Below are 23,094 nucleotides of genomic sequence, written 5' to 3'. Positions count from 1 at the left end.
GAAATTATCTCTTATATATGATCAAAGCGGTAACAACCCTTTAATTTATTCGTTGATTTGGGTATCTACGCTTTATACCCCTGGTTGACGGAGTCGAGACATGGTTGTAAAGAGTTTCAAGCTCACGACTATATCCCAATTGGGGTAGGCAGAGGTACTATCGCAAGATGAACTAAGTACCCACGCTTCACTGAGCTTTCTGTTAGACCAACGTAAAAGGCGAGGTATCGCCATCTATAATATAATGGTCGAAGGTCGGTCAAAGTCGAATTCTGTGGTTTAGAGCCTTCTGCGCGTTCTGAGAGGAATATCGTGGATTCTTAAAGAAGAAAGATACCATGGTATAAGAAAACCAGGTATGCTCAATCCTATGACAAGCCGCCATTGCTAGCCCATTGATGACGTAAGTGTTACCATTAAATTGGTATCTCCAACATTCCAACGACGTAAATTTTATTATTGGAAATTAAGTGAATTACTGACTAATGTATTTAATTACTATTACTTGTCACATATATATAAAAAAAACATTAAAACTGTATTATTATTATTGCGTATGGCAGACAAAAAAAAATATCCCGCGTGGATCATACATCCAACTTAAGCTCCCCTAACCAAGTCTCTGCAGCATCCGTCGCATGTGAATGTGGTAAATACATACATACATAAACTCACGCCCGTAATCCCTAATGGGGTGGGCAGAGCCATAAGTAATCAAAGACAACTTGCAGCCACTGTTGATACGATATCGTAAGCTGGATATGATAAACCTTGTGGTCACCCGGATCAAACCATATCTCACATAGTGAACGAGTGCCCTCTGCTCCGGTGGCATAGCCGGGCTGCATTGTGTGACGGATTAAAACTATGTAAATCTTTTACTAAAAGTTCAAAATTGCCTTGCAAAGTGAAAGGGTAAGTTATTTTTTACGAAATGGCAACACAGGACGGGATGACGTCAGCTGGGCTAACCTTGAAATGTTAGCTGTCACTTTTGAGCATAACTGCGGGCTTAGCACCGTAAGCGCGCGACTCTTTCTCGCCTCGACATACGTCACCCGTCACTCTCCCACAGTACTGCACAGAAAGAGACGAGGTGCTAGGCCCACTGGTTTTCTCACACCATGAAAAATACCATAAAATTCTCTTCTACTGGCTTTAACGGCAATAGAAAATGCTAACAGCGCATCTGTTATAAAAAATCTCCACGCCATTTCTTCCGGGATGGAGATGGAGTATTAACCTCATAGAGTTCATAGACAATGCCCTTCTTCACGCTTAACGCGCGTTGGGCGGTTGGCAGTACAATGGTATCCTATACATAATTTTGGCTTACAAATAATTAGTTAATAGATAATTAATATACAAGTTACGTGTTATATATATATGTATATATATATTCCTACGCGTTTTTGGCAGTTGTTGCGCAGACTCACAGCTCGGTCCTGTAAAAAAAAAGAATATTATTCATTGTTGTAGGTTTGCGCGGTTATTATCATAATTAAAACACACAATGGCCCCGATTCCTGCAGACACCTCCCAATTTTACTTTAAGTTATACCTGTCATATTCTTATTTTAGGAAGAATGAGTAAATGAATGAATAACCCGGGCGAATCGAAAAGTGTCTCGCTAGTATGCAAACCGTTTGACGTGTGCTGTCAACTTAATTCTGTCGGGTTATTGGCCACTGTAAAATTTGTAGACGGTTGTTTTAGATTTGTGCTTAAAATTGACGTGTGTTCCATAAATTTTATGCTTGTCGATTACCCGTCCCTATCCTTTTCGGCGGATAAGAAAATGACAGATATAACTTAAAATAAAATTAGATGGTGTTTACAGGAATTAGGGCCATTAACGGGTTCTTACCGCGTTTTAAATCATCCCGTGATCATGGCACTTGCAACAGTGTCGAAATATCGGGAGTCTCATATCACTGATTTAAACGCGGTAAGGACCCGTTATTATGTGTTTTAATTAAGAATATTATTATTAAGGTATAACAGTAGCAAAATACTAAGAATCTACGAAGGTAGGATCGTAATAAATAGAATTTCATGGTGTCTGCCTACACTAACCAGAAAGAGGCGTCATCTTCTTCTCGGTGGGTTGTGGGGTGGATACCAACCCCATCAACCCTGGTGTCAGGGTTATAATTGAGCCGCCAAAGGCCCCTGACATGGCTCATGTAACGAATACTCACTTACATCAGTAAATAGTAACCGGGACCAACGGCTTAGCGTGCCTTCCGAAGCACGGATCATCTTACTTTCGGACAATCAGGTGAGGCCTGTAATGTCCTAACCAAACTAGGGATAACAAAGTGATTTTTGTGATATGCCCCCACCGGGATTCGAACCCGGGGCCTCCGGATCGTGAGTCCAACGCTCAACCACTGGACCGCAGAGGCCGTTTTACGGATATTATTTTATATCCGTTAGTTTCGGTTGCGGAGCTCCCTAACATTCGTGGTGTAAGTGACTCACCGTTACAGGAACAGCACGGGGCGGTCGGAGCCGCTGGAGTGCGAGTGGGGGCGGCGGGCGGGGTCGGCGGCAGAGGCGCCCGACCCGCTCGACGCGGACTTCGCCTCAGCCTCGCGCGGCCCTGGGGGGGGGGAGTTGTTACTCTTATTTATTTATTTATTTGTACACAATAGAACACAGAAAGAAACACACAAAGAAATCAGACAGTACAGGTAAGCTTATCTCTAAAAAAGAGACTCTTCTTGTATAGTGTGGGCTGTGAGGTGGATTACCAACCCCCAACCATGGTATCATAGTGGTACCATTATATTGGTATCATTGTGTATGCATATTAGTACTCGTGACCGCTTGAGGAGCTCGGTGGCGCAGCGGTAAACGCGCTCGGTCTGCGATTGTTGAAGTTAAGCAACTTTCGCAAAGGCCGGTCATAGGATGGGTGACCACAAAAAAAAGAAGTTTCCATCTCGAGTTCCTCTTGCTTCGGAAGGCACGTTAAGCCGTTGGTCCCGGCTGCATTAGCAGTCGTTAATAACCATCAATCCGCACTGGGCCCGCGTGATGGTTTAAGGCCCGATCTCCCTATCCATCCGTAGGGAAGGCCCGTGCCCCAGCAGTGGGGACGTTAATGGGCTGGTGATGATGATGATGACTCGTGACCGCACATTACAAATAGAGTGGTGATGTACCTGTGTGTTCCTTGGCGGTGAGGTGGTCTGATCCGGCGCTGGAGCCCCCACTGCCGGACAGCACGCTCTCCTCTCTATTGTAGCTAAAACAATTTATAACGACAAAAGTTATAACAACAAGTTATATACATGGTCTTAGTGATATTGTAACGAATACTCAGGGGGATGATTCTTACCATGATTCTGAGTTGATATCAAGTAGAATTTTCCGTCGCAAAATTCATGATTTATTTTTAGTTTTTTAAAATTATTGTCAATTCTATACTTTTGCGATGAAAAATTCCACTTGATATTAACTCAGAATAATCAGCTGTTTCATCCCCTTCAGTATTCGTTACTATGTCACTTACACCCCGCACAAGTACATACTGTACCCATACAAGTAGGTATGGGTGTTAGTGACATCGTAACGAATACTGAGGGGGACGATTCAGACCATGATTCTGAGTTGATATCAAGTGGAATTTTCAGTCGGAAAATTCATGAAAATTTTTGTTTTTCTTTTTATTATTTTCTGTTCCATACTTTTGCGACGGAAAATTCCACTTCATATAATCTCAGAATCATGGTCTCAATCATCCCTCAAAGTTTTCGTTACGACGTCACTAACACCCTGTATATTAAGTTTTCAAAGATATATTGTGATGCCAAAGTTAAAATACTAATTTCTTTAAATTTATTTCTAATTGACATCTTGGGTCCATAGAAGATAGTCTGAAATAAAGGAATTTGATTTGATGTCAACACTAACCCATATATGGTGTGCTCGCTGGTGACACACGAGGTATACTTGAACGGTATGGGCTGGTAACCGTACGAGCCTGCATACGGCATATAGCCTGGACCCATCATGCTGGAAAATTAAGGGAAAATACGTTTAATCCATTAAATCATCATTTATTTATTTAGTTCAGTTTCTAAAGTGATCGGAGCAGAAGAAGTGAAAAACTGGAAGTACAGTGTTAAGTGCAGTGCTGAGCGCAGTGTTAAGCGCAGTGATAGTGCAGTGCCAATGTCGTGTTTCGTGCTGTGTTCGAGTGTCGCGAAACAAAGTGAAGTGACGGTGAGTTTTACCGCTAGAAGAAGTGAAATAGTGGAAGTGAAGGACAGTGTCTTAAGCAGTGTTAAGTGCAGTGTTAGTGCAGTGCTAGTGTCGTGTTCGAGTGTCGTGAAACAAAGTGAAGTGACGGTGAGTTTTACCGCTAGAAGTGAAATAGTGGAAGTAAAGGACAGTGTCTTAAGCAGTGTTAAGTGCAGTGCCAATGTCGTGTTTCGTGCTGTGTTCGAGTGTCTCGAAACAAAGTCAAGTGACGGTGACGGAGTTTTACCGCGAGAAGAAGTGAAATAGTGGCAATGAAGGACAGTGTTTTAAGCAGTGTTAGTGCAGTGCCAATGTCGTGTTTCGTGCTGTGTTCGAGTGTCGCGAAACAAAGTGATGTGACGGTGACGGAGTTACACCGCGAAGCCCTGTGCGGAAGCAGTACCGTGTGTATAGTGAATCAATTCATTTCTCCTTGGACTCGGTGAGTTTCCTTCCAATCCCGAAACCCACTTCAATAACATTAAAGAGCCACGCTCTTGGCGATGTAGCATCCTCCATGCTACTTTTTTAGAGAAAATTGGGCAGTGGTTTCCCTCTCGCCTTCCGCAGTGCTCTGTCTGAAGCGAGTGCAGTCTATTTCAAACCCGTTCTAGGACTCCTGTCCTCCGCCTCTGAATAGTACTGACAGTTACTGCTACCCTTATCTAGGTTACAGTCGTTGGAACATTTCCACTTTGAGCACATTCCCGAAAACATGCCACTGATTATTATGATATTTGAACGTCAATCTTAACGCCATACTCACTTGGGGTTGGGCAGCGGCTGTAGCGTGTCGCTTAAGCTGTCTGCGTCTGCGCCTCTGAGCCTTAAGGCCGCCATGTCTGCGCACAGCTCGCCGGCCACGTAGTAACACTGCTCCGAGAATGTTATCTTGTTCACCGTATGTCTTATGAAGCCGGCCTGGAAAAAAAAAGATCATCAAAAAGAACCTATTACAAACCCCCCCCCCCCCCCCCCCAATTTTTATTGAACAATTTTTATTTATATAAGTAGGTAGGTATGTATGTTTAGGTTAGGTTAGGTTCGGAATGTGACCTAACCTGTATTGGGCTGGTTTTCGCGAGTTGGAAAGTCAGGCAGTCGCTTCTGTAAAAAGCCGCACCTGTCAATTCTTCAGGTTAGGTAAGCGGACCCTGTGAAAAACTGGAGATGATGATGCATTGAGTGTATGTTATTCTACGTCTGGGGTGTGGTCATACCTTAAGCATATGCGAGGCATATTTCCTGGCGTCACGTCTATCAGCGATGCCCGCGACGTGCTGGAGGATCCAGTCCACCACATCAGCGCCGATGAACGCGTTGGGTATCGTGATCTTCAGCCACATTCTGTCCCTGATCTCCAGGCCTGGAATGCAGAGAGAAGAATACAAAATCCAAATATATCTTTATTCAATAGGTAACATAGTTCACCTAGAATCGTCATTTTTTACATAACAAACGGCCTCCGTGGCCGACTGGTTGAGCGTTGTGCTCACGATCCGGAGGTTCCGGGTTCGAATCCCGATGGGGACATATCACAAAAATCATTTTGTGATCCCTAGTTTGTTTAGGACATTACAGGCTGATCACCTGATTGTCCGAAAGTAAGATGATCCGTGCTTCGGAAGGCACGTTAAGCCATTGGTCCCAGTTATAACTTACTGATGTAGTCGATATACGAGTCATGTCACACCAGGGTTGATGAGGTTGGTAATCCACCTCACAACCTACACGGTTGGAGGAAGCACACAGTTGGTCGGAAACCCAGTTTGTCATAAACAAAGTTCGTCTCAAATACAGTTCAACTTACCAGAATCCGGTCTCAGCATAGCCCTAACAACGAGAGCCATGTCCATGTTGACGTGTAGTTGCGGCTGTAGGCCTCCAGCGGCCACGGTACTGGCTTCGGAGCCCCCAGCTGATACGCTGGAGACAGGCAGGGCGGACAGCGACGGCGGCGGCGGGGGGTACGCCTCCCTCAGCGCTTGCGTGTGCGCTACCCACGCTCCTGAAACGACAAATCGGTGGTATATGAGGACATTGTCAAATTGAAGCGTGTCAGCATCGAAGCAAATGGAATCCCATAGCCTCTGCTTATCCCAGTGGGAAAGAGGCGTGAGCTTTGAAACTAGTTTAAGGTAGTTTCCAACTAGTCAAATCAGTTATTTTCTATAAACGTCAAAACGCGAAATTACTATAGCATTTGTATGAAAAAGCTTCCTTCCTCTTGAAATTAACTCAGTATTAGTTACGATAACACCCTGTATAACGTAAGTTACATAGCTGGCGAGGAGTATCCCTTTGGGATATAGGCGTGACTCTATATTGTGTCGTGGATATATTGAACTGTCTTACCGGGATCAATAGGTCTCACTGGCTCAGTCCTTGGTATGGTGAAGTACCCCTTGGGATTGGGATCCCAACACTTGGCTACCACCAATTTAATGGGCCCCGGTTTCTGGACCACCTCCCTTAACACCCTAACCGCTTCGTCATTCGTCATGTCTTCAAAGTTGACATCATTCACCTGGAAATTGACAAATAAACAGTATTTACAATAAGTTATATAGGCATACAGTCATTCAATCATGGATATAAGACACCAGCCACACAGTTACTTAGACACACATATTCAAACAGTGACATACAGACAGACAAGACATGCAGTCATGCACAGACATGCAATCATGCACAGACATGCAATCACACACAGACATGCAATCACACACAGTCATGCAGTCACACACAGACATGCAGATACACACAGTCATGCAGTTACACACAGACATGCAATCACACACAGTCATGCAGTTACACACAGTCATGCAGTTACACACAGTCATGCAGTTACACACAGTCATGCAGTTACACACGGTCATGCAATTACACACGGTCATGCAATTACACACAGTCATGCAATCACACACACACATGCAGTTACACACAGTCATGCAATCACACACAGTCATGCAGTTACACACAGTCATGCAGTTACACACAGTCATGCAGTTACACACAGTCATGCAGTTACACACAGTCATGCAGTTACACACAGTCATGCAGTTACACACAGTCATGCAGTCACACACAGACATCAGTTACACACAGTCATGCAATCACACACAGACATGCAGTTACACACAGTCATGCAGTTACACACAGTCATGCAGTTACACACAGTCATGCAGTTACACACAGTCATGCAGTTACACACAGTCATGCAGTTACACACAGTCATGCAGTTACACACAGTCATGCAGTTACACACAGTCATGCAGTTACACACAGTCATGCAGTCACACACAGACATCAGTTACACACAGTCATGCAAGTTACACACAGTCATGCAATCACACACAGACATGCAGTTACACACAGTCATGCAATCACACACAGACATGCAGTTACACACAGTCATGCAATCACACACAGACATGCAGTCACGCACAGACATGCCGTCACACACAGTCATGCAGTCACACACAGTCATGCAGTCACATACAGTCATGCAGTCACATACAGTTGTGCAGTTACACACAGTTGTGCAGTTACAGTCATGCAGTCATGCACATTAGTACATGCAATCAAGCACACACATGCAACAGATATCTCTGTCAAAACAGCATCAGAGTCATAATAATGGAATTTATTATTTTTGCATAAAATAAGCAATTATGGCTATAGTATCATCTTTTTCTATTGTTCTTAAGGTGTATTGTAAAGAATTATTATTGAAATGAAAAACTAACCTGTAATATCATATCTCCAGGCTCTATACGTCCATCCAACGCCACAGCACCTCCTTTCATAATGCTGCCAACGTAAATACCTCCATCTCCACCCTTATTTGACTGGCCAACAATTGAGATACCAAGAAAATTCACCGTATCCATATTTAATGTGACCGTTATAATGTGCATAGACATAGTTGAGTCTGTAATTGATGAGTATGAAGAAGTCCTAGACATGACTTGAGGTCTTTTTCTTCTTCGTTGAGGCCTTTTTCTGTTGCTTACTTGTAAATGTGAAACGCTGCTGCATTCGGTTAGGGCTCGGTCTACGGAGGCATTTGTATGTCTGCCTGTGGTCGTGGTGATCTCAGACTGGCTGTCAAACAGACTCGTCGAGTCCAGGTCTGAGCTAAGAACAGACGCTGTTTCATACTCCAAACCGTGGTTGTACTTGGAATGTCCGTTGATTCGAAGGCCTCTGTACTTGTATTTGTCGCAGGAAGCCCTATGCCCAGGCCGGGAGCTGATCGTACTCTCGGTATCAGTGCAAGTATCACGGGTAAGGGGCGCCGTGGGAGCCCCGTGTTGATTCGCCTTTCCTTTGCCCGCATTGCTGTCCGTACACTGCGAAGCGCCGTCCGAGGGGTTCGAGCCCTCAGCAGACACAAGCCACGACACCACACGACCGTTAAAACACGGCAAATGAGCGCTATCGTCGACAATTTCTTCTTTTACAACACCGAAGTCATCGTCCATCGACTTGAAAAAGAATTTGTAACTTGGCCGGTTTAACTGGTTTTTAAAGTCTAACAGAGTCACTTTCTCCGGCGATATCGGGATTTTCACTAAATAAGGCGTCTCCTCATCGTCTATGTAGTAAATCACTTTTGTTTCCTCCATTATTTATTGAAAACTAACAACACCCTCGCGATCTATAAATATCGGCCGCCATCACAAAAATGGCGATAAATCATAGTTCCGTTTTGTGACACAGTCGTCGTGGCGCTGTTTATATTGGCAAAGTATTTGGCCCCGTAGTGTGCTACGGATCCCATTTTTTAGCTTATTTACTCCGATTTAGTTCACCTTTTAAAAAAACCTTAGTAAGATCACAGAAAACATTTTCTAGCAATTTTATGATTATTTTAATTTATTCTATAAATAGACTTTCTAAACAAAGTCCTTTGCATGGTACAGGGTTTATTTTAAAAGTATGGCACGTTCGGATACACGTACAATATAAACAATGGTACCAACATTAACACAGTAACATATTTTGTCACTGTCTAAACCTATATGAAAGAAAAAGACAAAAGATTTGGTAGGTTTTGGTAGAATTTCTACTTTGACAGCTTTTTGAATTCAAAAATATTCGTTTGTTGTTGTTGTCATATTTAGTGAAACACGATTACTGAATTCCTCTTGATTACGTACTGAATTCTTCTTGAAAACTTTAAATTTACAGCAAAAAAATGACTATTCAAGACGATCCATTATTTTTAAAAGTGTCCGAGGCCGTTGACGGCTTTCGTAAGCGATATTTAGGTAAGAAAAATCAACAAGTTCATTCATATCCGTCCCCTAATTCTTATTTACAAGGAATATTCTAATTTATTTCTAGAAAGAATTGAAAAGGAGCAACAGAGGCTGAAAGCTTGCAAGATAAACACCGTCATACAGTCTAAAAGAGCACAGGAATTAAAATTAAACGTAAGTATTATGTTTTTTTTAGCTTTGTTCATAATTATTAAAGACAAAAGGATTGTCTCTTGCTAAGTTGGCGTTAATTCATCTTGCAATGGATGTACCTTTATAATCTACTCTAAACCGGCGTGCGTGTATGAAACGATTGATGAATGTGGAGGAAGCAAGAGAAGTGTGTCAGGATCGAAGAAAATGGAATTCCATAATCTCTGCCTACCCCAGTGTGAAATAGGCGTGAGTTTATGTATGTATGTCCTCATCATCTCCCTAGCATTGTCCCATTTTTCACTGGGTCTGCTAACCTAACCTGACCTTACCTTTACAGAAGGGTCAAAGTCAAAGTCAAAGTATTTATTGCACACCATATGGTAAACAGTTATTAAAGATATTATAGTATCACATATGGACCCGGGAGGGTATAGCAAAAACAAACAAAAATATTAAGAAATTACATTAGGACAGAAATAAAATAAAAAATAATAATAATAATAAGTACTTAACATTAAACAAACTTAATCTAAAAATAACTATGAAAATCTTAAAAACTATTAATATCAACAAAAACTACATCACTGTCTATTTGTCATGTAAGAAAAACTCTTGCAGTGTGTAAAAACTTTTCTCAATTAGGAATTTTTTTAAGTTAATTTTAAACTTTTTTATGTTTAAATCTTCCTGTAGGGTCTCCCTGTCTAACCTTCCAACTTGCGAAGGGAAAACCAGCCCAATACAGGTTAGGTCACATACCTCCTAAAATTTCTCGTGAATATGGGTTTCCTCATGATGTTTTCCTTCACTGCTGATCATGTGATGATCCAAACATGAACTAAAAATAACGTATGTATACATAATGTTAATGTTTCAGGCAGAACTAAAGTCTCGTTTAGCGGAGCTGTCTAAGCGTGGAGACGACCTGGAGAGGATATGTGCCAACTTTGCATCAGGACTGACCATCTCCGACAGGGATCAACAGAGATTGGATAATGCTAAGTATGGAAGCTTACTTTGACTTCTTTATAGTTTTATACTCCCTATGTAGTACTTATATTTATACTACATATAAAATTGAGTAATTAGTAACGTAATTTTAACTTCAATCAGGGGCCTGTTTAATAAAACTTACAATTGTAAATTACAACGACAATTTGATGTTCATTACGTAGCTAATTTGAAACTGCAAAATATTTGTGATCACACACTCCGCAATGTACATCAAATTGTCATTGTAATTTACAATTGTAAGTTTTATTAAACAGGCCCCAGGTATTATCCTTGGTCAAAAATCAATTATGAAATTCTCATTACTAAGTAAAGACAGATATTTATTTATTTAGACATAAAACTGATAAACATATCTTATTTCTATTGTATAATTCTTTATTGTTTACATAACAATGAACAACAAGGCAATGAAAATACAAAACCTAAAGGTCTCCAAAAGAACTCTTCCAGCCAACCTGGAAATATAGTGGGAAATATTAAACTACTTATAAATAGAAAGAAAGAAAAAATATTTATTCGACATACTTATTGTTTTAACATAATTAACATAAAATAATACAGTTATGAATGTATGCCGAAACGGTTCCACCTCAGCATAATGCCATAGCCTAGACTATGGCGCTGGTTTTCAGTTGAAACCGGTAAATAAATTATCAATTAATTTAAACCTTATTTAAAATCTTTATTTACACCATAAACAAAACAGTTACAGAACAAAAATATTTGAAAAATATGAAACAAAACAAAAATAAAATTAAAATAAAACTATGAATAAAACAAATAAACAGAACTCAAAATAAAATAAATGATGTACAATTAACACTTAAAGTAAACTATATTAATTGAAAAGCCCGCCTCGAATCATACCTGGTGCAAATGTACCCATAATAATTTAAATATGTTAAATAAATGATTCTGAGTCTTTATTATTTAATTACATTATAACTTTCTCATTTCATCTGTACTTACAGATTAAGCGCATACAGGGTGTTAGTGACATCCTAACAAAAACATTGAGGGATGATTCAAGCCATGATTCTGAGTTGATATCAAGTGGAATTTTCCGTCGCAAAAGTATGGAACGGAAAATAATTAAAAAAAAACACTAAAATTTTCTTGAATTTTGCGACAGGAAATTCACTTGATATTTACTCATAATCATGGTATGAATCATCCCCCTCAGTATTCGTTACGATGTCACTAACACTCTGTATTGTTAAGACATGGAAGAGCGAGGCCACCTGACACAGGTATCTTGCATACCTACTAGGTAGGTCTTAGCCCTAGCCTATAGATTACTGTGTGAATTACTTTTTTTTTGTTTTGGTTTTCCCCGAAGGGTAAGGCAAAGGGAACTATGCCCATACAGCCATGTCTGACGTATTTTTTTTCCTTGATGATTAATGAAATGATGAAAGGTGATGATGATGAAACCTAAGCCCCCACCCTCGGAGTAGAGTCCTACTCCGAAACCCAAACGAATTAACTCAAAAGTCCGCATAAACTTTCGAATTATGAAGCGGCTTCCTGGCACGAAGCGAAAATAGGCAGATACACTTTATTGAATACTCCGATATAATAACACTCGCGAATGTCTTCCGACTAACTTAATGCGATCATTAACCACAAAACACCACTTCGTATTAATTATTTAGATTATTCAATGAAGAAAGCAACTGTCCCGTTCCCGTTTCCCGCCAAAAAGCCGATTACTGTGTGAATTACTTAAATATTTTTTTTTTTTTTTTTATTCTTATTTCTAATGAGGCTTTGAATACCCTGAGTGATCATGCCAGCCTCATATGTGCTTTCGTGTACCTATCCCTTAGGCAAGGGATTGGTCAACCAGATAGTATAAACTAAAAGCCTTACTTGATAGTGGCTCCGCCAACCAGCAATTGACTTCTCCGTTGCCAAGAGAAATCACACCCTGAGAACGAAAAACTTTTCTTCTCACATCTAAATTCTGGGCACATTCCAACAAAATATGGTAAAGATCATCGACCTTATGACAGACACGGCACAGAGGTGAAGGTTTAATACCCATTAAATGATAAAACTTATTTGTTGGGATGAGTCCGGTTTTATTAAAAAAAAAATACTTGTTTGATATTGATTTGTTTTTTTGTTTCAGAGAAATGTACGAAATTGGCAAGAAACTAACTGGCATCAGGTTTGACTTCAGTGCGCCGCCGACGGTCGTCAAAGGATGTATCCTTTTCAATAATACATACCCGTACTATTGTTGCAGGACGTAATATATCGCACATCTTGTTCTTAAAAGTCATAAATGTCAAAAAATCTGAATTTGAGTTAACTTAGTAAATAACGTAGATGTGGCAAAACTAAAATCGTTAAAGCGCTCTACTGTAAAATTAAAAAAAATGACATTTATTACTATAAAGAAGTAGAAAAATCTCTGTGGAATGTGGAAGGGAGCAGGAAAGTAAACACTGAAGTGTTCATAACCCACATAACAGGGTGTTAGTGACATCGTAACGAAAATTTTGAGGGATTAGACCACGATTCTGAGTTGATATCAAGTGGAATTTTCCGTCACAAAAGTATGGGACTGAAAATAATCTAAAAAAGAACTAAAATTTTCATGCAAATCCACTTGATATCGACTCAGAATCATGGATCCTCCTCATTATTCATTACTGTTTGCAGGAGCGAGCGCTGCCGCCGCGCCGCCACACACATTCGCCTTGACCATCGTTAGATGCGCACACCGTCGCGCATACCTTTTTTGTTTCTTCTTATGTACTTCATCAAAAGGCATTTTTATAATATTGTTCTCACAAACAGTTACGATGTCAATTATTCCCATATTATATATTATACCTGTATGTACTTGTACAGGGTGTAAGTGACATCGTAACAAATACTGAGGGGGATGATTCAGCTCATTTTCCTGAGTTAATATCAAGTTGAATTTTCCATCGCAAAAGTATCGAATTGAAAATAATTTAATAAGCAAACAAAATCATGATCAAAATTCCACTTGATATCAACCCAGAGTCATGATCCCCCTGAGTATTATTGTATTTCCTGAGTATTATTAATACTGTATTTTTTTTTATTTGTTACGATGTCACTAACACTATGTATATATTTTTTAAATAGGTTCCCTAACTCACTATACAGATATAAAATCGGAAACACGACGCACTCTCGCGCCGTTCGAGCTCGACATTTCGGCTGACGTCAGTGAGTCACTCTGGGCCCTGATACAAGGCTCTGTAGCGGACAAGGAGAACAAATTACCCAATTAATTCACATTTCAACTAGTTTTTTTTCATCGGCAACACTAAATTTATGGTCTTTTTTAAGGAACAATAGAGCAGTGGTTTCCCTCTTGCCTTCCGCCTCGCAGTACTTTGCCTGACGAGAATTTGATCCCGGTTATTAGCCGTAAAAACATCTCCACCAACCCGCAGTGTAGCCGCGTGGTGGAGTATGGTCCATACCCCCTATGTTGATTGAGGGGAGCCCTGTGCCCAGCAGAGGGACGCATATAGGCTGTTTATGTATGGAGTCTTCTTCTATCGTGTGGGTTGTGAGGTAAATTACCAACCTCATCAACCCTGGTGTCAGGGTCATTATAGAGCCGCCAAGGGCCCCTGACATGGCTCATTTAACGACTACAACGTTACTACGTTATCTGATAATCTCAAAATTTCAAGTTTGGTGGCGAAATTTCATATTAGTTTTTCGTGAAAAATTGGGTCCTCGGTTCCGACATGAAAAAGGAATTTTTCAATTCCCAATTTCCCCAATTTTTCACGAAAAAATTATATGACAGTCGCCACCAAACTTGACACATTTTGATATTCACCCTTATAGAGTATTATGACTTAATAATTCTTACCCTACATGTTTATATATACAACACAGTATGATAGCCACGTAACTTCGCCTTTTCGTACTAAGCTGTATACTTAAGGGTGTTGGGACCCTCGCTTAGCATCAATAGATAGCGTAAGTGACTTTTTGATCACCTCTACGGTGATCAAAATTATTATTTTTGTCATAGATAAACTAAACTAGAGCTCTAAAATAAAATAGTGGTATAAAATCATACATACATACATAAACTCACGCCCGTAATCCCAAATGGGGTGGGCAGAGCCACAAGTAATCAAAGACAACTTGCAGCCACTGTTGATACGAAGTCCTAAGATGGATATGATGAACCTTATGGTGATAAGGGATCAGCCTATCGCCCATAACATTAGTCCATCATGTTAGAGGACGCAATCCCTCTGTCGGTTAAAATCATAGATGACGATAAATAGTGGAATTAAAGGAAATAAAATAGAAAGGATTTACAATATTTTCTATTGTTTTTAGGTTCTCTAGACCTTCAAGTAGTGGCAAAAAGGTGTAGAGCTCATTTGGCTTAATTTATCTATGACAAATATAATAATTTCGATCACCGAATGGCTACACTTACGCCATCTATTGTCGCCGAGCTAGGGTCCCAACACCCTTAAAATGTGAATAAGACATATCTCTTATCTCTTTCACACTAGACGATGTACAGTCGTGAGTAATATCATGTACCCACTTTAGAACCCTGTCGCACTTTCATATTTGACATTTAACGAGGCTTACGGTTTATTTTGTCAAAAAAGTTAATGTGACTTGGTATCAAAGTACATATTAATGCTCGAGACCGTACTATAGCTCAGTCCTGTTGTCACTCTAATGATACTACGTTTTATAGAGTACTATGCAGTGCGCCAGTTGCTATCTCATAAGTTATAAAATGTACTCATAAGTAATATTTTAAATAAACTGTATATCTAAAAGAAATTACTGATTTTTATTATAAAATCGTTCCCGACGTCCTCGATGGTCCAGTGGTTGAGCGTTGGGCTCACGAGCCTGAGGTCCCTGGTTTGCTTGCTGGTTTGCATCTCGATGGGGATATATGACAAAATTCATCTTGTGATCCTCCTTTGTTTAGGTGATTGCAGGCTGATCACCTAATCGTGTGAAAGTAAGATGATCCATGCTTCATAGGGCACGTTAGCAGTCTGCTGGTTTACTATTTATTTTAAAAGTGCGCAATCGTCATATGGGTGATATCCGCGGGATTTCGTTTGTGGCGCGAATTCATTTTTTTTTTTGGTGGTCAGCCAAGCAGGTATATATATAACGGTCTTTACCAAGCTAAAATGTAGTGATATCCTCTTTGTTCCAAGCATTTACCATTCAAATATCAACATCTCAAAAATGTGTTTATGCAATGCATGAGAATAAGCCTATTTTCCAATATAATTTAATATTTAATACACTTTTGCATTATCGATAAGTTAAAATCTTAACTATTCGATCAAAAATATCGATATTATCGCAAACTAAATCGATCGATTTAAGCGCCACGTTGAGTCACGTCACTGGCCAAGCCATCGGCAGCCATTTTGAAATTTGAAAACGCCATTTGTTATTTCCGCGATAAAGGCGAAAAGTCGCGCTTTTCGACTAAAAATAAACTAAATTTAGGCATGCGGACATAAGTGTTGTGTTTTAAATTGAAAATGGAAGATGAATACATGGATTCACAGGATATGCTTGATGTGGCGCAGAGAAATGGTGACGGAGCCGACACAAGTGTAGATATTCCGAAGGATTTTATAGAAAATCCTTGTTTTGACGAGGGCTACGAAGACGACGAGAGCAATAACTTCAGAGGCGCTAACAGGGGCCGAGGGAACTTCTCGTAAGTACATATTTTCATAACTTTTTTATGTTTTTCAAACATAAAACCTACCACGCACGTTATGCACATTTTTGTACCGTGTGCCTGGTTATATTATTATTCCGTATTTTACACCTTTCCAACGCAAATATTAGTGATAATAATCTTCAGTTTTCTTGTAAAAGAGCAACGCGTGTAGAATAATGTAAATAATCACGGTGCAAGCATAAAATTACGGTTATCTGAACGCGCGTAATAAATTTTGATTATCAACCTTCAAATTGAATTCTTTATCTAAAATCGTGATTTGTGTAATGTATTACACAAAGTTTAACCATATATTGTACTCTCTCAATAAACTTTATAAGTATGAACCTACCTAAGTAAAAGTAAAGATTGGTACGAAGAAAGATAACCCCTATACTAAGAAAGAAATGAAAATTGTATACCCCATTTAACGCAGCATGATTGGAGTGACATATCTCTTGTCTCATTCGCACTATACACTATCTCTGTCCTGCAATGTCATTCTAATCATGGTACATATGGGAATATACCACCTTTAGACTTAGTAATTGTTTTCAAAGCATTGTAGCACTTGTGATAATTACAGGAAGTATTTCATACAAAATTAAGAAACTAGCGCAATGGAGCGTTTAAAGTTTTTTGACTGTACATATTAATATTATTAGCAGCATACTCTGTACCCTCTCCAGTTAACAGAGGGGCGGCCTGTGCTCAGCAGTGGGACATATATAGGCTATATGTGGTGTAGTCAACAGAAAACTGGGTAGTTACTTAATTGTTGTGTTCAGGAGATTGACGAAAACATAATCAAGTTAGTGCTTAAAAATTGATTTTAAAGACGAATATTGCAGGAACAAGGTTGTGATGAATAGTAAATATACCCACGTTAAAAATAATAAATCCTGTATTTTTTTTAGGAATTAAAATCCCTGAGCAACATGGTGTGGTGTGGTAGTATAGATCTATTAAAAAAATTGTAAAGTGATGGTTTGATTATCATTAAACATTGTAGACATTTTTTTTCCTATTTCGAGCCACTTGCGATCGGTCGTGCGACCATAAGCAGGTGTTTTAGAATGTACATATAAGTGAGTGTTTATAATCCTGTGATTACATGGCTACCGTTTCTTTCCTCTATGCCAATAGAATGTTCTTTCTCTCGAGTCTGCTGCTGGTGTTACCACCATGTAGGAGTTGTTGGCAACATCCAACAAAATTATTATTTTTTACTTTTTTATTTATAAAATAGCAATACTTTTTTCCCTTCTTCTTCTACGATCAACTGTGTAATAACGCAAATTGTGTGTGCCTAATTAATTTAATAAAAAGAACGTGGTCAACTCAAAGTCGCTGTATTTTTTAACATCTTCTACACACCAGGCAGAGCACAACAACATCTGTGTGTGACAGGAGTTGAGTTGCAAGTGGGTTGACATGGTGCTCCGGTCTCGCTTGGTATTTGGCCTTTTGCTTCTTTATTTCTTCCATTATGGTTGGAATTCCCAAGTACTCGTGGAGTTCTGACGTTCTGGTAAACAAAGGTGCTCTGGCTATCCGTTGTATGTTGTAAACATGAGGCTGGCATAACCGTCAAGAGTGGGTCAAGCCTTGGTAAAAATTAGACAAAAAATGAGACACCCCTGCGTTACTTCTGTAGAAGTCTTTATAGCAGTCTGAGCGTTACACCTGAACGTGTGCATTGCGAATTTACCATAACAATCAAAGCTGATATCTCAGGCCATTAGCGGCCAGATAAAATGTGCGGCTAAATAAGGTCAAAGTATACAGAAGCGAACATGAATTCAAGTTTTGAAAAGAATTCTCTTGTAAAGATAACAATTACTGTGTGCCCTAAAAATACTGTTATTTTTGAGGTTTTTATGATATATTTGATTTCGTAAATAATTTCATTTTTTTCCTTATCATTGCACCCAAGTGAAGCCAGGGCGGGTCGCTGGTTGTTTTATAAAAGACAATTTTCTAAAGTGGGTACATGATATTGTTGGCTCTTGGTCTGTGTGGACTGTATGTGTAGATGGTGGTGAGAGGTCGAGGGAAAAAAAAAAGGGTTCTAATTCCAACTGCAGCAAAACACCAGATTGTTCCTTGTCACTATTTTTTTTTTTTTAATTAAGATGGGTTTGCTCTTGACTTCGTTCTTCCACAAGGAGAAGAAGAGATCGACGTTGGAAAGAGCTTACCCAGAAAATGCCTATTCACCCGTGATTTAAAGGACCCCATTTAATTAAATTGTTATCAAAATACACTTGTACGGTCGCGAGCACTAATATGTATACACTTTGAAACCATGTCACATTAACTTTTTTGACAAATTAAACCGTAAGTCTCATTAAATGTCAAATATGACAGTGCGACAGGGTTCTAAAGTGGGTACATGATATTGCTCATGACTGTACACTTTCGCGGGAGGCGTCGGCCGTTCGATTCGTACAATATTGCCATGCCAAAAAATATTAATATTTTAATACTTGTGTTGCCAGCAACAGATATTGCTCATGACTGTACACGACCCAATTGTTACAGCAGAGGCCGGGCGCGAGGTCCGCCACCCGGGTGGGGTGGTCCACCTCCTATGCGCTTCAGGGGTCGCGGCTACGGACCTGGAGGCCCACCGATGAGGGGTCGCGGCTACTTCCGCGGCCGGGGCGGCCCGCGCTTCGGCCCTAACAATGGACCTAACTTCGACAACAATTGGGGGCCTATGGGACCCCCACCGCCAGGAATGATGGGTGGTCCGCCTCCGTTTGGACCTCCTCCGGGCATGATGCCGCCTGGTGGACCGATGGGGCCCCCGCCCAACATGATGGGCCAACCGCCTTTCGGCGGGCCACCAGGAATGCCGCCTAATATGGTAAGTTCATTTATTTATTTGTACACAATAGAACACAGAAAGAAACACACAAAGAAATCAGACAGTACAGGTAAGCTTATCTCTAAAAAAGAGATTTCTTCCAGCTGACCTACTACGATAAGGATACATGCAGTGTATAATACTACAGATAGACATACCTACATACGCGTACAAATCTTATGAAATTACAAGAACAATTATACTTACTAATATAAAGACAAAAAAAAAATAACACAATAAAAATATAAACAATAAATTTCATGTATTTTTTTATACAGGGTGTTAGTGACATCGTAACGAATGCTGAAAGGGAGTTCAGCTCATTATTCTGAGTTAAATATCAATTGAATTTTCCATCGTGAAAGTATAGAATTGAAAATAGTTAAAAAAAAACATAAAAATCATGAATTTTCCGACAGGAAACTAACTCAGAATCATTGTCTGAATCATCCTTCAAAGTTTTCGTCAATACTTTGTGGTCCCTAGTTTCGTTAGGACATTCAGACACCAGATTGTCTGAAAGTAAGATGATCCGTGCTTCGGAAGGCACGTTAAGACATTGTTCCCGGTTACTACTTACTGGTGTAAGTAAGTAGTCGTTACATGAGCCATGTCCGGGGCCTTTGGCGGCTCAATAGTAACCCTGACCAGGGTTGATGGGGTTGGTAATCCACCTGGCAATCCACACGATAGAAGAAGTTATGTCACTGACATGTATGATTGATTGATTTTTATGATGAACTCTGTCACCCTACATAAATATTTCTTGTCTAAACCAACAGCCTGGTCCAGAGCTGTGGGTGGAGACGAAGGCGGAAGACGGCAAGTCGTATTACTACCACGCTCGCACCCGCGAGACCACGTGGACCAGGCCTCAGGAGGGGCCCACGGTCAAGGTCATCCTACAGTCCGAGATGGAGGCGCTCGTCGCTTCAGGTATCTTTTTTTTTTAATAAACTACTTACATAAGCGGTAGTAAGTAGTCGTTACATGAGCCATGTCAGGGGCCTTTGGTGTCTCAATAGTAACCCTGACACCAGGGTTGATGGGGTTGGTACTCCATCTCACAACCCACACGACAGAAGAAGAAGAAGATAAGCGGTAAATGTAATAATAGGCTACTTGGCAACCTAGTCAAATGAGACACTTTTTACGAAACGTCAAAACGAAAGTTTTCACAAGAAACAACAAGAAACAAGAAACATTTTTGAGAAGCTGTGTAGGTACATACATGCAGGTGTCAAACATTATGAAATTTAATAATTAAAACACATAATAACGGGTTCTTACCGCGTTTAAATGGGGATGTGAGACTCCCGATATTCCCGTGATCATGGCACTTGCAACAGTGTCGAAATGTCGGGAGTCTCATATCCCCATTTAAACGCGGTAAGAACCCGTTATTATGTGTTTTAATTATGATAATAACCGCGTAAACTTAAAACAATGTATTATTAAATTTGTCTCAGCATGTACAATATTACAAATAATGTCTGTATTAAGCATCAAGGAATTAAGTAAGTACCTAATAATTAGTCACATTATAAACATTTGTCACTTTTAAATATCATGTTTGCTGAAAATATTCATTTATTAATTTTTTTTCTTTGGAGTTTGTATGGATATACTCTCCTGTGACGTCATCAGTAGAAGCAGTCAAACGTCGTACTCATTGTTACTTAATTCATAAATACAATTAGAAAAACAAGTCGTAAAGCAAAATGAGTGCCAGTATTTCTAGATTAGTATTTTATACATACATACATAAAGTCACGCCCGTAATCCCTAATGGGGTGGGCAGAGCCACAAGTAATCAAAGACAACTTGCAGCTACTGTTACGATGTCGTAAGCTGGATATGATGAACCTTATGGTGATAAGGGATCAGCCTATCGCCCATAACATTAGTCCATCATGTTAGAGGACACAATCCCTCTGTCGGTTTTTACGACATGCCCGGGAAGACAAGCAGCTGAACGTTTTCTATGTTTTTATTTGCTCCCAGAACAGCATAGTATTTTATAATTTATTTTAATTATTATTACTAGATACAATACGTCAAAATATATATACACACACACATATATATATATATATATATATATATATATATATATATATATATATATATATATAAACCATATCAGGCGTTAAAAAGCCCTACGGAAAGCGATTTTTTATTTTTTTTTATTTTTTTATCGGATTTATTTTTGATCGAGTCAAATACCCAATTAAGAATGGCTACGGAGGAGCTGGTCCTGTCGTCACAGATGTTTTTGGACTTAGCAGGCTCCAACCCTGATAATTGTTAATTAAGGTTATTGTAAACGAAATCACAGCCTCAGTGGTCTAGTGGTTAGAGCGTCAGGCTCACGATCTGGAGGTCTGGGTTCGATTCCCGAAGGGGACATGGTCAAAATCACTTTGTGAGACTCTCCTTTGTTTGGTTAGGACTTTTCAGGCTTGAATCACCTGATTGTCTGAAAAAGTAAGATGATTCCGTGCTTCGGAGGGCACGTTAAGCCGTTGGTCCCGGCTAGTAGCCGTAAAAACACCTCTACCAACCCGCATTAGAGCAGCGTGGTGGAATATGCTCCATATCCCCTCCGGTTGATTGAGGCGAGGCCTGTGCCCAGCAGTGGGACGTATTTAGGCTGTTTATGTATGTATATATTTTATAATTTACATTTGACTCAGTTAAATACCCAATTAAGAATGGCTACGGAGGAGCTGGTCCTGTTGTCACAGGTGTTTTTGCGCTTAGCAGGCTCTAACCCTGATAACGTTTAATTAAGGTTATTGTAAACGAAATAAACTTTTTTTTTAAATATTTTACAATATGTCCGTCTGTCCCCAGGTCAAATCCCGACGATGGGCCCCGCCGGCATGGCCGGCCCGATGGGCGGCGGGATGCCCAGCAACATGAACGCGGGGATGCCCAACGGTGGGATGCCGCCCGGGAACATGCCGCCCTTCATGAGCCATCCGCCGCCCTGGATGAACGACAGTGAGTACGCAACTCGTGGAAGGACTCATGAGAAGTGTCAGGATCGAAGCAAATGGAATACCATTGTGTCTGCTTACCCCCGTGGGGAAAAGGCGTGTGTTTATGTATCTATGGAAATGAATGTCCGAGTGGCGTCATAAAAAAAGCCAGAAAAGCATTCATACATACATAATCAGTCTATATACGTCCCACCATCTCCCTTTCCATCCATAGGGAAGGCCCGTGCCCCAGCAGTGGGGACGTTTATGGGCTGATGATGATGACGTCCCACTGCTGGGCACAGGCCTCCCCTCAATCAACCACGCCGCTCCAATGCGGGTTGGTGGAGGTGAAAAAAAAAAGCAAAAGTATTCAATCGCAGTATTTTAAGAATATGAATAAAATAAAATTGCCAATAACATAACATAACAAATACTTTATTGCACAAACAGGAAAAAACAAAATACAAAACAAAAGAGAAATAGAATTAGTACAATAGGCGGCCTTATTGCTAAGTAGCAATCTCTTCCGGGCAACCTTTAAGTATAGGAGATATTGAATAACAATTTGTTGGCAGAGGAAAACCTAGGCATAGATTTACTACTACCGTAGATTGAACATGTGGAATTTTCCGTCGCAAAAGTATGGAACAGTAAATAATTTAAAAAAACCAAAAAAAAAAATCATAAATTTTACGACGGAAAATTCCACTTGATATTAACTCAAAATCATGGTCTGAATCATCGCTCCCTGTATTCGTTACGATGTCACTAACACCCTGTATACATACGTGTTTCGGGGTACATTGTATGTT

At 40.0% G+C, this 23,094-nt stretch overlaps 3 protein-coding genes across 8 annotated transcripts in view; 2 read left to right on the top strand and 1 right to left on the bottom strand.

Annotated features, from left to right (window-relative positions):
- Positions 1–1,101: 1,101 nt before the first annotated feature.
- Positions 1,102–8,926, bottom strand: LOC126378865 (segment polarity protein dishevelled homolog DVL-3). Its single transcript, XM_050027343.1, has 9 exons — positions 8,002–8,926; positions 6,608–6,779; positions 6,063–6,260; positions 5,473–5,618; positions 5,019–5,173; positions 3,923–4,024; positions 3,172–3,254; positions 2,486–2,606; positions 1,102–1,445 (listed from the first exon to the last, which is right to left on the bottom strand). The coding sequence occupies exons 1-8, from the start codon at positions 8,881–8,883 to the stop codon at positions 2,488–2,490; spliced, it is 1,857 nt and encodes a 618-aa protein (XP_049883300.1). The 5' UTR covers positions 8,884–8,926; the 3' UTR covers positions 1,102–1,445; positions 2,486–2,487.
- Positions 8,927–9,376: 450 nt separating this feature from the next.
- LOC126378998 (uncharacterized) lies at positions 9,377–15,507 on the top strand. Its single transcript, XM_050027572.1, has 5 exons — positions 9,377–9,528; positions 9,605–9,693; positions 10,553–10,677; positions 12,824–12,900; positions 13,837–15,507. Exons 1-5 carry the CDS (start codon positions 9,456–9,458, stop codon positions 13,962–13,964), a joined length of 492 nt encoding a protein of 163 aa, XP_049883529.1. The 5' UTR covers positions 9,377–9,455; the 3' UTR covers positions 13,965–15,507.
- A 604-nt stretch (positions 15,508–16,111) lies between these two features.
- LOC126378813 (transcription elongation regulator 1) overlaps positions 16,112–23,094 on the top strand; it is a 75,802-nt gene continuing 68,819 nt past the window's right edge. For 5 of the 6 annotated variants that reach the window (XM_050027228.1, XM_050027227.1, XM_050027224.1 and 2 more), the window contains exons 1-4: positions 16,112–16,417; positions 18,968–19,295; positions 20,078–20,231; positions 22,152–22,301. In XM_050027228.1, the coding sequence (XP_049883185.1) occupies positions 16,236–16,417; positions 18,968–19,295; positions 20,078–20,231; positions 22,152–22,301 (814 nt within the window). In that variant the 5' untranslated portion in view covers positions 16,112–16,235. The remainder of the gene's footprint in view (positions 16,418–18,967; positions 19,296–20,077; positions 20,232–22,151; positions 22,302–23,094) is intronic. The other variant, XM_050027226.1, reaches the window with a different exon arrangement.

This window comes from Pectinophora gossypiella, chromosome 27 (genome assembly GCF_024362695.1).
Source record: "Pectinophora gossypiella chromosome 27, ilPecGoss1.1, whole genome shotgun sequence".
Classification (NCBI taxonomy): Eukaryota; Metazoa; Arthropoda; class Insecta; order Lepidoptera; family Gelechiidae; genus Pectinophora; species Pectinophora gossypiella.
This window is presented reverse-complemented; position numbering and strand designations above follow the sequence as displayed.